Raw genomic sequence first — 16,089 nt, 5'->3', positions numbered from 1 at the left:
GTACTTTTCAAAGCTACAGTGAATCACAGCACTAATGAATATTTTATTTTACCCATAATACCCTCATTGATTTCTAATTTTTATTTGTTTATATTAAATTAAAATATATGTTCATTGTTAGTTATATTTTATATTGTGATAATTAATTATGATATTTTATTTGTATGATTAAAATTATAATATACCTAAAAAATAATAGGCATATTTATTTAATAATGTTGTTCTTAGAAAAATTAATGCTAATAAAAATTTGTAGCAAAAAATTTCAAAAACAAGTAAAAAAATATTTTATTTTTACCAAATAAATAAGTGAAGACACTTTCAACATCATGTCCATTTTAGTAATTATACATAGTCACGGCACTTTTACATTAACATTTACCAAACACTTTGATACTGTTTTTAATTTGTACTCATAGCACTTTTGAAAACATAATTTACTAAATATTCAACTGCTTTATTTTACAGCTGACTTTACTTCACAGCTATTTTACTTCACAACTGTTTTTTCTAACACTGAAACCAACATGTATATATAAGGCTGGCTAACAGAGATGACACAAGAGTTAAAACCTTATATTAATAAAATGTTGTTAATATAACGCTACATTGGCAACTTAATTAGGACACATACAACAAAAGAGTTAACATTATATTAACAAACTGAACATTGTAATTAAGTAGGGTTATGTTATGATTAATTAGTAGTACTGAGCCAAGCTTAAACTTCTAGTTTGCAGGTGTGCAAGTCAGTAAGTAACAAAAGTTTGCATGGAAAAATTAGTCTTTTAAGAGTTGCTCATAGATTACCTCGTTTTGCTATTTCTGTTTCTGATTTGTGCATTAGGCATTATGAGTTCTCTAAATTTATTCGGGACCGTTCTGTTTGAGGAATTATGTAATTATGCTTGAGCTTAAAATTTCCGCTTCATTTTTAAAAGTAATGGCTGGTATGACTCAGATGCTTGTTTAAATGCAAATTCACGATCACAATTAATTAATTTGCTTTACTTCTACAATTTAACATTGGTAATTCTACTTTCAATACAGATTGTTCAGATTGTGCTAACTAATCTCAACCTGGATGCATCTATATATTCGTCCATCATACAAAGTTAACATCCACACGTTACAAAAAAATAGGGAGGCGATTTTCACACTTCATTTTTCTCTTCTTACACTCCCTTTATTTCTTTAATGCTTTTTTATATAATTTTTCAAAATCAACCCCTTCATAGCATTAGAAGACTGTAGTACTTTCAGGAAAAAAAAAAAAAAACGGCTGTACTCCTTCGCAGCCCAGAATTAAGTTTGTATTCTTAGGTACTCGATCTACTCATAGTATAGATCTCTTTTTCTAAAAGATTTTGTTCAAATCTCTAAATTAGAGAAGAAAATAATAAATGTTGGATCTTATGTTGTAAGAAAAAATGGAAATCTTGGATCTTGAATTGATGAAGGCTCTGGTATTTTGTTGCCATAATTTCATTTTTTTATGTTTTTGGTTTAAAGTTTGAAGTGTTTTGGTTAAAGAACATCAATAACCTCCTGTACAACTGTGGGACTAGGATGCATATTTTAAGCCATTACTTTGGCCATATTCTAAAAAAATGGGGTGGAAATTAAGCTACAAAGGGATGCATTGAGTGGATCTGAAGATGCGTATCATGATTAGTCTAGCAAATACCTCCGATCTTGGTGACTGATGGGCCATAATTAATCTACCATGTTTAATTAATGAGAGGCCCAATGATATTGGACCTCAAAGCCCAAATTAAAGAGTAACTCAATTATTAAATAACTGAGTAAGAGATAGAACCTATTAATAAACTGCTTCGACAATTAATATATATTCCAAAAATTCATAAATCAATGACTAACTGAAGCATCGAGACCCATTGGAGATGAATCTCCCTTTGGGCAGTTAGGACTCAATTGTTACATTTTGTAGGAATTGGAGATATTAGCACAAGATATATATAGACAATCAAAGTGATACTCTGCTGACGTGTAGTTAAGAGAAAATTTGAGGCTCATAAGTGACAATTAAGAAGAATGATTTATGAAAGCTGCATTATATCATTATTGATGAAGCCTCAATTTTTAACTCATTGGGTACGTATCCTGGTAAGGTTGTTCCATTACAATTAACTTGGGAAACAACCTCTCTATAAGTAGGGATAAGAGGAACTTACATTTAGATTTCAATGATGGGAACCTCACTGGACAAAAATTAAAATATATTAAAAGTCAAGAGCTATAAAGGGCAAACTTGGAATACAAATAATAGAAAAATATAACAACAAGCTATAAAAATATAGGAGTGCAAGTGGAGAAAAGGGATTGTGAAATTGCCTCCCAAAAATTAAGAATAATGTTTTTTATCAAATTGTGAATTTGAATCAAACATTCAGTTAAGAATACAATCTAATCAAAGACATATCCAAATTCATAATCTAACAACATAATGATGTCTTTAGCACTAAAAAAAAACATAATATATAATTAATGTGTTTAACAAGAGAACATTTCCGTTATATTATGATTAATTATGTATCCATTCAAACAACATCGATGCACTTTAGATCTTATATCATCTTTTGTGAGAACGGTGAAAATTAATTGGTCAACTTCTTGCTAAGTTATGAGTATTTGGTGTTTGTCTCAAGAACCCTTGCAAGTTGCAACCAAGGTAGCCTTACTATATGTCTTAGTGGTTATTAGAGCATTCACAATAGTTGTTCAATAGTTCAATATTGTAATAGTTCAATCTTTTGAACTATTTTGGCATCTATTGAACTCAACTGCAGTTTTACTTGCAATGACACCGTTTAATAACTTCATGTCAATAGTTATATCTTTTTAAATGTTGTCTTATGTACTCAAATAAAATAAAATAAAATAAAATGGATAAATTTAATTATGTTAAAAATTATACCATTGAAATGGCCTAAAAAGGATCTTTAAAAAGTGACCAATTTTGGATATATTTAAAAAAAAAAAATTCATGGCCAACTTTCATATTGAAAAGTAACAAAAATTGTAATACATTTATTAGAAAAAATATATAAACTACAAGTGACAGGTGTCACCCGCTCAATATTGGTTTTCTCTTTTCTGGTTCTCTTTCTTCTGCAAACTCATGTGACATGTGGGGCCCTTGTTTGGTGCTATTGCAAAACATAACAGGGTGCTATTTAGGGGTGGGCATTGGGTGGGAGCCCAAACCATCTCCGACCAAACGGCTCGGATCTCAGTCAGGGACGGGTCGGAGACGGTCGGAAAATGGGTTGGCCGGGAAGGAGAAGCAGAAGCAGAAGCAGAAGAGAGAAGATGCCGAGAAGGAGAAGGTGGCTCGCCTGAGAAATGGTGGCTGGTGGAGGTGGTTCTTGTGCTGCAATGGTGGACGGTGACGAAAATGGAGGTGGTTGGTGGCAGGAATAGAGGTGGTTGGTGGAGGAATGAAGTTGGACGGTGACAGAAATGGAGGTGGTTGGAGACTTGCAGTTCCTGAGAAGATGGTGGCTGGAAGCTTGGCGAACGGGCCGGCTTTGACGGTCGGTGGAAGGGGGCGGGCCGACACAGGCCCGTTAGTGATCGGACGGGTCGGCTTGCTGCTTGGCAGGTCGGTGGAGGCGAGCGGGCCGGGTTCGGACGGGTTGATGCCCAGTCCTAGTGCTATTTCATGCACCCTCTATTGCAATTGCAATGAACTGAACTATAGCTAGCACTACAAGTGGATTTGAATCCATAGTTCAATTTAATGCAATAAAATTGCATTGAACACCAACATTACGAATGCTCTTAATGCTCGTTGCAATCATAACACTTAATAAGCCTCATGATTGTTTAGGCCTTAGGGTATGTTTTGTAACATTTCTGCTTTTGTTTTCTAATAAGAAATAAAAATTTAAAAAAAGTAAGAATAGAAATGATAGATTGAAGCTGAGAGAAGAAAATATATATGAAATGAAAAATTGAAAAGCCAAAAATAAGGTTTTTTTTTTTTTTTTAAGTCCAATTGAAAAATAAAACTGATAACTCAGCCCACGTGTTATAGTAAATCTCAGTCTGGTCCACTTTAATGAAACGCGCATGACACATAACCCACCGAGTGCTCGACAATTGCCAATGTCAGACAGTAACAATTATTGCCATTGTGCAATAGTAGTTATTTGAACTGCATTACAATAATAGTACTTATAGATATACATTATGTCTTTTCTTACATAAATATGTCAAAAATTAATAAAATCATCATAAAACACAAAATTCAAGCTTATGGAATCACATTCATCCGTATTTTCAAGTAAAAATGACTGTTACTAATTGCCATTGTTCGATAATGACAATTCGCCCAGTTAAAAAAAAAAGTAAACCTATTTATCATTGGAACTTTTTAAGTGGCTTTGTTTATTATTAAGGGCATGTAAAATAGATTTTAAAGTAATTTACTATAAAAATAATTTTTAAGATTTTTGCTATTTTATTTTAAGTTCTAGTTTTAGTTTCAAAGGCATGATTCGTAACTGATCACATTCCTATTTTTTAGTATTTATAACAAAAATTTCCCTTCAATTTCTACCAAACAAAACATATATTCCCATGTAATATGCATGAGACGTGAATTTGATTGGTGGATTGTACAACGTAAGTACAGCGCTAGCTACCTTTGTACTTTGTGATCTATCCACTCTGTGTATTCGATCTTTTAATTTGTCAAGTTCAAATTCTTTGTGACTCATATTTTAGTAGTAGAGCATATATATATTTATGCCTACACTCAGGGTTAAAGCTCTTTTGTGTCATTTGTCTCTCTTAATTAGAAGGTATGCTTTCAGTAATTATACATCATGCGAGAGTGTAGTTCATAGAATGACTTTCTTTTGGACTGATCGAAGAAGAAATATTGTTCAAATAAAACGCAATACAAGCTAGATATTAATTTGCTCCATAAAAAACAAAAGTTAATACTCAATTATATATACAATCTATAAAATAGAAGCTAAGCAACCCTAATCCAAACAAGTAATTAAGAAGTGCTATCCTTTACAATAGAAATTAAGAATTGCAACGCTATAATTTTAATTTCTCTATAATCAAACCGATGATCTGTGTGAGGAAATTTATATTAATTCTTGAAGCTTCCTCTTCTTTCAGTCCAACTTCAAGGCAAGCCTTTTAAATTGTCAATTATTCTAGCCGGCTAAGTTGAGTAGTGCTCCAATATTCCAATGTCAGCTGATCTGTTTGTCCACAGCTACTACACATTTGTTTAATAGAGAGCATCATATTCTTCTACCAAAATAATATTACGTACATAGCAAGTGATCACAAGATAATTAAGAAGTTTTTGTATGAATACAACTCCAGTGTGTATCTCCTACTAAACAGAGATTAGGTAATCATAAAGGCCAGTCTTGACCAAACTAATAAGGAGTTAAGGACATGATGATATATATGATTAGCCCCACCAGCCTAAAATGTTCTTAATTATTTCGTTTTCAATTAAAGAATAATTTATTATCCACAAAAAAAATAAAAAATTTCCTCCATATAATAGACACCACTAAAGTTGAAACCGAAATTATTTTATGTCAAAAAAAAATTAATTATTGGCATCGGAAATGACAATGGGGATTGGAATTAAGTCGGTTGTAGGGCAATATGCATTGCACAAAAGTTGTTACCGCCCTATATATCCATTCTCTAATATCGGTGCAGCACCCTATTATTTGAGGAGGATAATTTATGAATTTAAAATCTTAATGTTTTGTTTTGGCAAAAAAAAAAAAAGTATGTTTTCTTTATTAAAGGAAAAAGAATCGAATTTGGGTGCAATATTCTGATTATGAATTAAAAAGTTTATGTTTTTAATTTTACGATCCTTGGAAGTAGGCTACTAAATAACTGCTTAAAAAAATATATTAAGTTGATCGAGTTAATTTTCCCATTCACAATCATGAAATTGTAATTAGTTTTAAATCCTTGATAAAATCTAAGTTAAATCATATAGTATGATGATTAAATTACTAAATTTATATATGATCCAATATATAAGAATTAAGTGATAAATCTTGATATGTTATTATCCAAATTGTAAATGGAAGAACTTATAATTAAAACTATCCTATAAATTTACATTAATTAAAAACTTTTTTTTGTTAGATTGATATATATATATATATATTATTGGCCATATATCTCTTAATAGGCCCACTTGACTTAGCTAACTCACCTACCGTATATATAAAGAAATATATTATATGTCACTTTTCATATGGACCAGCGCGCACTAATCAACACCTACCTCCACCAATCTCTCACCAGGCACCAGAATAGAATGCCAAAAAAGTGCAGAAAAATTGGACCGCAGTCAGTGTACTAGTCGTCGTCGTCGTCGTCTACTACTACTACTACTACTCGTGTGCATAATCCAAAACTAGATATTGTTTTTATGGAAAGCTAAGAATATGACAATTATTTGAGCATCTTTGTTTTCTGATCCAGCTAATTTGACAAATGATCTCTAATCAAGAATAATGTTGTTTCAATATAATATGTCATACTATACATATTCAAATATAATTTTATGTTATCAATAATTTAATTTAACAACCTAATAACATAACATGAAATTTGTATCCTCCCATAACATGTATGTTTGTTAAGAGAAAATTATTCCTCTTATTATCTTGTTTATGGTTTATGACTTATCTTCATCTATATCAAACGTACATTTCACCATTTTTTTCTTATCATATTCTATTTTGGCCATACATCAATTATCAAGGACTTCACTTTACATCACTTTTCAATTTGACCTCAATATTCCTTAGAAACTCCTCCCTAATGCCTTTACACTTTGCAATCCCACTGGACTCTGAGGCTGACCCTTTTTAAAGCTCTGTCATCATTATTATTTTTAGCAGCCTGACCTGAAAATTGAGCTTAATTAATTTAATCTCGTTCTGGTCGTGCTCCTCATAGTAGCAAGTTGAGCAAATTTAATCATAAGTGGCTAACTTTTGCTTAGATAAAATAGTTTGAATGGACGGCACATTGATAAAGCAAATTGGTATGATGAAATGAGGATTATATGGAGGAGCTATTAAAACAGAAGACGTAATTAATTATACCAAAGCACAACGCACCAATGAAATTATAAATTTCATTTTTTTTTTTGTATGCTTCATAAAAAGGTTAGTATTAATGGTAGGACTTGTCCATGTTGTCTGCTTTCAAGTTGTAACTTTTGAAAATCCTTTGAACCCAGATCAAAAGAAAAGACAATCTTTTGATCGAACTACTTATGCTTAGTCTATGTCAGAAGTGTCAATAGTCTTATAGCACTTGGAAGTTTCAAAGTCTGGTATATTATGATGTGAAACTATCAAACTAAATCATGAATTAATTAAGTAAAATTCTTTATTTTAATATGTGGTTCAAATTAAGAGTCTAACAACATAATATATTAAATTGTCCAATAACATTAACCATTAGGACTGTAATATATTGGAATACAATAATCTGTATACTCTCCCCAATTTCTTTTTTACTACCATGCATGCTTTCATTTTCATGGTTATCGTAAAGTCTTTGTATTAACATCATAGAAATACCATATACATTCAGAAATCAATTTCAAAGGCAAAGTCCTTGGTCATTATTGCCTTAGATCCAGAAAAAGAGGGATGTGGAATAAATGATATCATCTATGCTACACTTGGGAGTCAAACTAAGGCTCTACAAAATCTTATTTAATAATCATATTCTGGTTATTTTCTTGGTGATGTACATTATATGGTGACAGTGGTAGGTGGCGAGAAAGCTTTATCAAGAGGAAAAGTCCAATAAGAAAAGCATGGAATCCTTATCCCCGTACACATCAAATTATACTCCAAGTGCTTATATAATGCCATGAATTGGGACTGATAGCAAACTCCCAAGTAGCTAGTTATTAGCAAAAGCTCATCCCTTTGGAGCTCAGAATATTCCTTTCCTCTGTTCCCTTTGAGCTCTGCAGCCTCTGCTTTTCATAACCCATAATGGGGGCAAGAAAATCCATTGCACTTTTTTCCTTCTTCTTCATGTTCCTTGCTTTGTCTTCAGCCCACCCAAGAAGTAAAAACCAGTATAAACCATGCAAGCACCTAGTGCTGTACTTCCATGACATTATTTACAATGGAAAAAATGCTGCTAATGCTACCTCTGCAATTGTTGCAGCCCCTCAAGGAGCTAATTTGACCATCTTGGCACCCCAATTTCATTTCGGGAACATTGCAGTTTTCGATGATCCCATTACCCTCGACAACAATCTGCATTCAAAGCCTGTTGGCAGGGCACAAGGACTCTACATGTATGATACAAAGAACACATTCACTGCTTGGCTTGGGTTCTCATTTTATCTGAACAGCACAGACTACCAAGGCAGCATAAATTTCATTGGAGCTGATCCCATTTTGGTGAAAGCCAGGGATATATCTGTCGTGGGTGGCACCGGAGATTTTTTCATGCACCGGGGAATTGCAACCATAATGACTGATGCGTATGAAGGTGAAGTGTACTTCAGGCTCCGAGTGGATATCAAATTCTATGAGTGTTGGTGAATTTAAGCATATTAGCAATAATTCTGAGTTTTGGATTGTGAGAATGAGAGTGGTGTTCAAATATGTTCTGTTTCATGCATGGTGTGCTTAGTCTGGGAGTTCTTAGTGATTGCAGCTAAGCACGAGCTTAGTCAACCAATAAATAACAATGATATGGTTACATAGTCACCCCTGTAATTTCAGGTCCTTTTTCCTAATATATAGATCTGTATGACAAAGTTACTGCATTTGCTGCTTATTTTGATCCAGTGCGTGGACTTTTTTTTGTTTCTTAAGATAAGAAGAATATAATAGAATTGAAGTTACTAAAATCTTATAGACTACTCGAACATTAATTTATAAAAATACAAAAGAAAGGAGGTGATTTAGTTGTGATCCGAGGATGCATGGAAATATATATTTGAGGAAGCTAGCTAGACCAGTGGTCCAGTGCCAAAAAGATAGTTAGACAACAACATTGCAACTAAAAAATTAGAATGAATTAGGATCACATCCTCAAAATAGCAGATCATAAAGATTTACAAGACTTAGAGATTTTGGGATAAGAGATGTACTTTAATAATATTGAGGCTGAGATTGATATTTGTTAGGCATTTCTGTCATTCCAACTTTTTGTGTCTAATAAGAAGTAAAAACAATCATATCAATGGGTTGAAAATGCTAAAAGATATGAAGAGCTTAGAGACAAGGGATTGACATGGAAAGGGAAATCATGAGTGGGCTTCTGCTTTCTCACCCCTTTTGTTCCCAAAAAAAGATGGGATATATCTTGACTTATATTTGATGATACCACTTCTCTATTCCTATACAATTAGAGATAAATTGAAAATCACTGTTTGTATTAATAGGTGTCCGACAGTAAACAATCTCATTCCCAAACAGATGTGTAATGTCACTAATGCACAAAAAGATGCAGGGTATGAATTGATCGACTCTTCATTCACTTCAAGGTTGCATCTCAGCCAAGTGTGGAGGGCAGTTCTTCTAGGACCTACCCTTTGGACTATTTGGATTTCTTGGACAGTTTATACTTGTACATATCTGTTATTAAAAAAATACTTATATTTACTTGAACTTGAAAAAAAAAAAACAGAAAAAAAAAACCAATGAGTAATTCAAATAACAGGATCGATGTAACTACTAACTTGTGGTTGAAAAAGTTAGAACATGAAACCTAATGCGATTAATTTTGATACCAAGAAAACAAAGTTACACAATAACAGAGAAATCAAGTTATATATACAAGAAGTTGTATATCGAAACATATTAATAATTTAATACAAACACACAACTGACTTTGAATTTATAAACATTCTCTCTCTTATTCCAGATTCCAATTAATATCATGACTACAACCCCAACTTATACAAACACACCATTATTTCATTCCGAATTAACACCTCCAATGGCCGCATTCTTTTTCTGCAGACCTTGACATCTGCAATTGTTGTAGAAGTATAAAAAAAAATGTTATTTCATTATTGGCTATAATAAGCACCATAATTTCATTATTTTTGAAAATGTTACCTCATGAGTCATGATCATTTGTTGCGATATTTTTACCATCAAGCATAATCTGTTTGATGTGAGCGATGTTGGGCCAATCCTGACCTTGGTTCCATTTGCATCTTTCACTTAATACAGGGCACCCTTTAATCTTCAAGTCTCTCAATGCAGAGAGGCGCTTCATGCCCTCCGGCAAAGCCAACAATTGCGGACAGTCTTCAAACTCTAACCGGTTCAGCAACCTGAGGTCTTGCAACCACTCTGGGAGTGCTGTGAGACGTGCAAATGACTTTGGAAAACACATGTGATTTATTGTTAACGACAAGCACCTGAGGTTAATCAGGTTCCCAATGTCTTTGGGCAACTCCTTGAGTTTTTCACATCCGTCAAGAAATAAGGTCTGCAAATTGTGCAGCTTGCAGATGGAATCAGGAAGCTTTTCTATGTGCTTATTATCTGACAGGTCTAGATATCTCAAGTGACTCAAGTTACCGATGGAACTCGGCACTGCAATAGTCGTCAAAACACCAAGATCTAGCACTCGTAGGTACTTGAATCTCGATATGCATGTTTTCAAACGAGATTGCATGCTGCTGATTCCATCTTCATCTATATCTTCACGATCACAATAGTCACCATCGACATCTGTAAATACAATGGTTCGCAATTTGTCGAAATGGAGTAAGAATTGGTCTTCTTCCTCCAATTTTCTGGACAATTCCACCTCAGATATTGACATGTGTCGAACCTTTCTACAAGTATTAGAAGGAGTGTGACGGGAAATTAGAGAAGAGCACTCTACCTTTGACACTGAGATCGCCAGATCATGAACTAGATCATGCATTTTAAATGTCATTTTGTAGACCACGTCATCAACAATTTGAAGGAGAGATCTAGAACATAACTGCCTTATGTAGTCCAACCCTATCTCTTCATACTCTTGGTTTCCTTTGGAGGATTCAAGGAAGCCTTGCGCCATCCATAGCCTGATCAAAATTGTACTATCAAATTTGTGGTCCTTTGCGAAAATTGAACAAAATGCAAAACAAGGTTTCAAGTAGGGGGGCAACGCATCATAGCTCAATTTGAGCGCAGGTAAAATGCCCTGGTTTCCTTGTTCCAGTTTCCATATGGCATCATCTCTTACATGCAACCAATAACTCTCTTCCCTTTCCGAATAGAGTAGGCCCCCTAGGGTAGATACTGCAAGAGGAACCCCTCCACACTTGTTCACAATCTCTTCCCCAATTTTCATTAAGTTTGGATACTTCTGCTCTTCTCTTTTCCTAAATGCAACTTTAATGAATATAGACATACAATCTGAGTGGGGAAGACCTTGCAACTCATGCACGTGTGCAGAGCGCATAAGCGAAGCAACTGATTTATTGCGAGTTGTTACAATGATTTTACTCCGATTGGCTCCAACCTTCAACAACAATTTTAAAGAGTTCCATTTTTCAAGAGTTACTCCTGTTGGTTCCCCATCCCAAACATCATCCAACACTAATAAAAAAAAATTATCCTTCAAAGCCTCATGCAACTTAATTTGCATCTGCTCAACACTTTCATTATCACTACAGTTTTCGTTAGTTGCCAAAGCAATCATTTTAGAAATCAATCTTCTATTATTGAAGTCGTCTGAGACGCATATCCACATTTTCAACGCAAAGTTTTCCATTATCCTGTCATCATTATACACCAATTGAGCAAGTGTAGTCTTTCCCAAACCACCTAACCCATAAATGGAAATAACAGTAACGTTATCATCATCATGACCAGTGTCCTTCAAAAGATGGCTGATCATTTTTTCTTTATCGTCTTCTCTCCCAATAATATCTGGCACGTACACAGCAGAGTAAGTCTCCCTCTCCATGTGCACGCCATGAGAATCTCCAGCCGGTAATTTTGAGAGATCAAATCGATCTTTTTCTGCTTCAATTTCATCTAAGCTTGCTCTAATATCTTTGATTTCATGTCCCATTTTGAAGTCGGAAAAGACCGAATTTGGACGTAAAAACAAGTTGCGTACCTTTCCTTCGATACTCCCACGGTTGAGCACTCGCATCCGCAACCTTTGGTATTCAAATTTGTCAAGCACATCATCAATGTCATAGCAAACATCTTTGAGCCTTCCCAACCATTCGGTGAGCCCGCGACTGTTGGCGTTCGTTTCCTTCTGCTTTTCCTCTGCATCCAGTAGCACATTTGTGATGGTTGATAATGTTCGCTTGAGTTTGTGTAGCTCAACTTTGACACCCCGTGCCAAGCAAATTTCCTGGTAAGCATGGGAAGCAAGCCTATCTAACACTTTCTCTGCAAGGATGAAGACAGAGGACTCCATGGTGATTCCGGAGGAAACAGAGTTATGTTTTTCTTTTGTTTGATAAATAGAAAGAGAGAGAGTTATGCTATGCTTACAGTATGGTTGCTTAGTTTCATAAATGGCCAAAATTAGCAATGAACTAATCAAGCATAATGCACCTTCTGTGCTAGTGCGGAAGGCCCGCCATAACTTTATAGTAAGCTTTTTCTTTAATTTGTTTCTTTGGGAGCATTATAAGCTTTTTCTTTGCTTTAGCAAAAGTAAAGTTTTTCTTTGTGGAAATTTGGTTGTGAAATGGGAACTAGCTGGCTGTAATCGACAGCAAGATCTTAGAAATTTCCTACTTTTTGAAATCGGGAATCACGTCAAAGTATGAAGTGGTATTTGTTTTGAATCTTTTGATGAGTTTGGATCCACTCTCCATAAAATGGCCGACCAAACTTATTTTTTATTTTTATTTTTTATATAAAAGAGATTAGCTTCCTAGCTTAGGTTGGTGGATCTGCAGGTGGCTGGTAGCATGCGTGTGGGCTAATTATGTGGGAAAAGGTGACATAATTGGTGTTAGACTGTTAGTTAGACTTTGATCATTATAAATCAAACTTCGAAAATCTCATCATGTGGGATTAATCTAATTGTAGATATATTGATTGATTGGTTCGCATGGAGTTAATTTCACCCTCCAAATTTGGTAGTGGTAAATGGAGTGAGCAAATATTGTTGATCTTTGGAACCTTTTTATGTATGGGTCTTTTTTAACTTTATTGATAAGACATTCATAGTGTTAAAATCTCGGTATGGGTCTTTTTTTATGTATGGATCTTTTTTAACTTTGTTGATAAGACATTCATAGTATTAAAATCTCGGTATGGGTCTCTTTTTATATATGAGTCTTTTTTAACTTTATTAACTTTGTTGATAAGACATTCATAGATAAAAATTTGAGGCTTTTATTGTTAATTAATTTTAAGTTTGATACTCTAATTAAATTTAAGTACTGTTCATGCTGACTAAAATAAATTTAACTTTTTATGGTCTTGATCAGGACATTGACAGATTTATTTAAGTAGAGCAAGTGTGGTCTACCGTCATTATACCAAAAACAATTCCCCATTAATTTGCACCAATATTCAGTTTATCCATTTATATGTTTATTAAAATTACTCAATAAAATGCCTCAAAAAGGTTGAGATAGATAACTTGTATTTTCTCCCATCATGAAGAAATTTTCTAAGTCCACTGCCTGGAAACTTTGTAGTGAGTAACATACAAACCCATAATGCCTAATGTTTACCCAAGCCTCCTCAACTGGTCCCCAAAACCCAAGCATGGCTCAATGATTATGATAATCGTAGAAATGATGCTAATTAACAAAATGAAACAGCTAGTCCACATTAATTTGTTTGGTCTGTCACCTAGAGTGACTCTTAAGCCAAGCTTTTGCCAACACTTTGCAAATTAATTTAACATTTTCGAAACTCCTATATAATATGATTACATAATGCCAACCCCAATTCACTCCTCAAAGCATTATAGCTAGCAATGGAACCAAAGAGTCTAGTAATTTCAGCTTTCTTCCTCTTCTTCCTCCTCCATGTAACCTTGGCCTCCCCAACCCCAAAACCCAAGCGCCCTCTTCGACCTGGCCCTTGCAAACGCCTAGTTTTCTATTTCCACAACATTCTTTACAACGGCAAAAACTCCCACAACGCAACCGCGGCAATTGTGGGCTCACCAGCTTGGGGCAACAAGACCATACTGTCGGAACAAAGCCACTTTGGCGACGTGGTCGTTTTCGATGACCCAATCACTTTAGACAACAATCTGCACTCGACGCCAGTGGGTCAAGCCCAGGGGTTTTACTTTTACGACAAGAAAGACATATTCACTGCATGGCTAGGGTTCTCCTTCGTGTTCAACTCGACCCAACACAGAGGGAGCATCAACTTTGCTGGGGCGGACCCACTGATGAACAAGACGAGGGACGTGTCGGTGATTGGTGGGACTGGGGACTTCTTGATGGCTCGAGGGATAGCAACTTTGATGACTGATGCTTTTGAGGATGAAGTGTATTTTCGCCTCCGAGTTGATATTAAATTGTACGAGTGTTGGTAAAGATGTTTTGTGACGATCGAGCTAGCTGCATTCTCTCCTTCCTCGATGTCTCTCTGGTCATTGAGTTTGCTTGGTATTGATGGTGTTTACTTCTTTTATGGTTTTTTTTTTTGGGTTTCTTTGTGGTTTGGCTTGGGTAGTGTCTGCTCCCTAGCTTTTGTTTTTAGCTTCCTTTGGGCTTTTCCTTTTTGGGTTGGCTGTTGTTTTGTGCTCTTCTTTCCTTGTTTTTTGTTTTTCTTGTTTGGGCTTTGCCTGGCTGTTTGCCTTTTTATGAAGTTTCTTTCAGACCAAACAAAAAAAAAGACGATCGAGCTAGCTAGCTACTGTTGATCGATTCTCCATGCATGTAATAAACTAATAATGCAGTTTAAGTACAAACAGGGCAATTCCACAAATATTTCAGAAATCTACAAAGCATTACAAATTTGATTCCAAAATTATCTAAGAATTCTCAAATACATTTATGAGGTCTCTTACAGACTCGAGATCACCCGCCTCAGCTAGATTTATGAGGTCTCTTAGGGGTTTATAGATATTAATCCTTGAATAAGATTAAATACTAAATGAGACCGAGTGTAAAATTAGAAATTGATTCTAGTCCTTTAGCTGTCTGTATGCCTAGCTACATCAGCATCTAAATTATAGCTTATATCTTTTTATTTTTTTATTTTTTTTGTTCCCAAAATACCCTTCCAATTAATATTTGATTTATTTTTGTATGTTACACATTTTTAGGAGATGATTTTGAATTGATTCATGTTGTTTACCTAATGAAGCAAGATAATTGTACCTACAAAGGAAAAATACCAAAATCAGAATTATAATTGTAGCTACAAGAGAAAAATACCAAAATCAAATTAATGATCAAGATTAAAAATCATCATGGATAAAACACGGGAGCAAAAAAATCAAAGTATGAATATAACACATAAGAGAAAAGAAGTTTTTAGAAAAAAGTCCGCGCCATTTTGGCAATGAAATATTGGATTTAACCCAAGGATTTTTGTCTTTGGATTTTAACCTATTATTTATTTTTGTATGTCCATTTTGGCCCTTGATATAAATAATGGAAATAAATTAGAAATCCCTAATTTTAGGGATTTATTACTCATAATTTTGAATTTCAATGTTTTTATTTCCAAAAGTTTGATGACATCTGCATCTAATTAAAAAAAAATCGTTAACAAATATGAAGGTCAACATATAAAAACCTAAACATCATTAACATGTCAAACACACGTACAATATTTATAAAACTTACCTATTATATAGAGGAAAGATTGAAACACTCAAGAGAATAAAATAGAAAGGTAACAATGGCAACACAAATACAAACTTATTTGCGAGATATATAATTTGTAAACCGAGGAGTTTTTTATGTTTTTATTCTTGATGCATTTTAAATTGTACCTAGTGACATCCCTGCTCATGTGTTCACGCATCAAAAGTAATACCCCTAGATTTTTTTCGGTCATTTCTTAATGCATCTCAAGTTGTTCCTTAGGGCATCCCAAATCGTTCTTTGAGAATTTTAAT

The 16,089-nt window shown here is 34.2% G+C and overlaps 3 protein-coding genes across 3 annotated transcripts; 2 read left to right on the top strand and 1 right to left on the bottom strand.

Moving 5' to 3' along the window:
• Nucleotides 1-7,953: 7,953 nt before the first annotated feature.
• On the top strand, nucleotides 7,954-8,853 carry LOC147274176 (disease resistance response protein 206-like). The gene has a single exon (XM_086227402.1). The coding sequence runs from the start codon at nucleotides 8,049-8,051 to the stop codon at nucleotides 8,607-8,609; it is 561 nt and encodes a 186-aa protein (XP_086083528.1). The 5' UTR covers nucleotides 7,954-8,048; the 3' UTR covers nucleotides 8,610-8,853.
• A 1,076-nt stretch (nucleotides 8,854-9,929) lies between these two features.
• LOC147274175 (putative disease resistance protein RGA1) lies at nucleotides 9,930-12,503 on the bottom strand. The gene is made up of 2 exons (XM_086227803.1): nucleotides 10,137-12,503; nucleotides 9,930-10,047 (listed from the first exon to the last, which is right to left on the bottom strand). Exon 1 carries the CDS (start codon nucleotides 12,454-12,456, stop codon nucleotides 10,138-10,140), a length of 2,319 nt encoding a protein of 772 aa, XP_086083929.1. The 5' UTR covers nucleotides 12,457-12,503; the 3' UTR covers nucleotides 9,930-10,047; nucleotide 10,137.
• Nucleotides 12,504-13,971: 1,468 nt separating this feature from the next.
• LOC147274174 (disease resistance response protein 206-like) lies at nucleotides 13,972-14,658 on the top strand. The gene has a single exon (XM_086227428.1). It carries the CDS (start codon nucleotides 13,981-13,983, stop codon nucleotides 14,551-14,553), a length of 573 nt encoding a protein of 190 aa, XP_086083554.1. The 5' UTR covers nucleotides 13,972-13,980; the 3' UTR covers nucleotides 14,554-14,658.
• The last annotated feature ends 1,431 nt before the right edge of the window (nucleotides 14,659-16,089 follow it).

This window comes from Dryas octopetala, chromosome 9, assembly GCF_963921425.1.
Source record: "Dryas octopetala chromosome 9, drDryOcto1.1, whole genome shotgun sequence".
Lineage (NCBI taxonomy): Eukaryota > Viridiplantae > Streptophyta > Magnoliopsida > Rosales > Rosaceae > Dryas > Dryas octopetala.
The sequence above is the reverse complement of the archived record's forward strand: the minus strand, read 5'-3'. Positions and strand labels throughout refer to the sequence as shown.

What these genes read in the sequence shown, in the direction of transcription:
- LOC147274176 (XM_086227402.1), top strand. Translation starts at nt 8,049, where the DNA reads ATGGGGGCAAGAAAATCCATTGCACTTTTTTCCTTCTTCTTCATGTTC.
- LOC147274175 (XM_086227803.1), bottom strand. Translation starts at nt 12,456, where the DNA reads ATGGAGTCCTCTGTCTTCATCCTTGCAGAGAAAGTGTTAGATAGGCTT.
- LOC147274174 (XM_086227428.1), top strand. Translation starts at nt 13,981, where the DNA reads ATGGAACCAAAGAGTCTAGTAATTTCAGCTTTCTTCCTCTTCTTCCTC.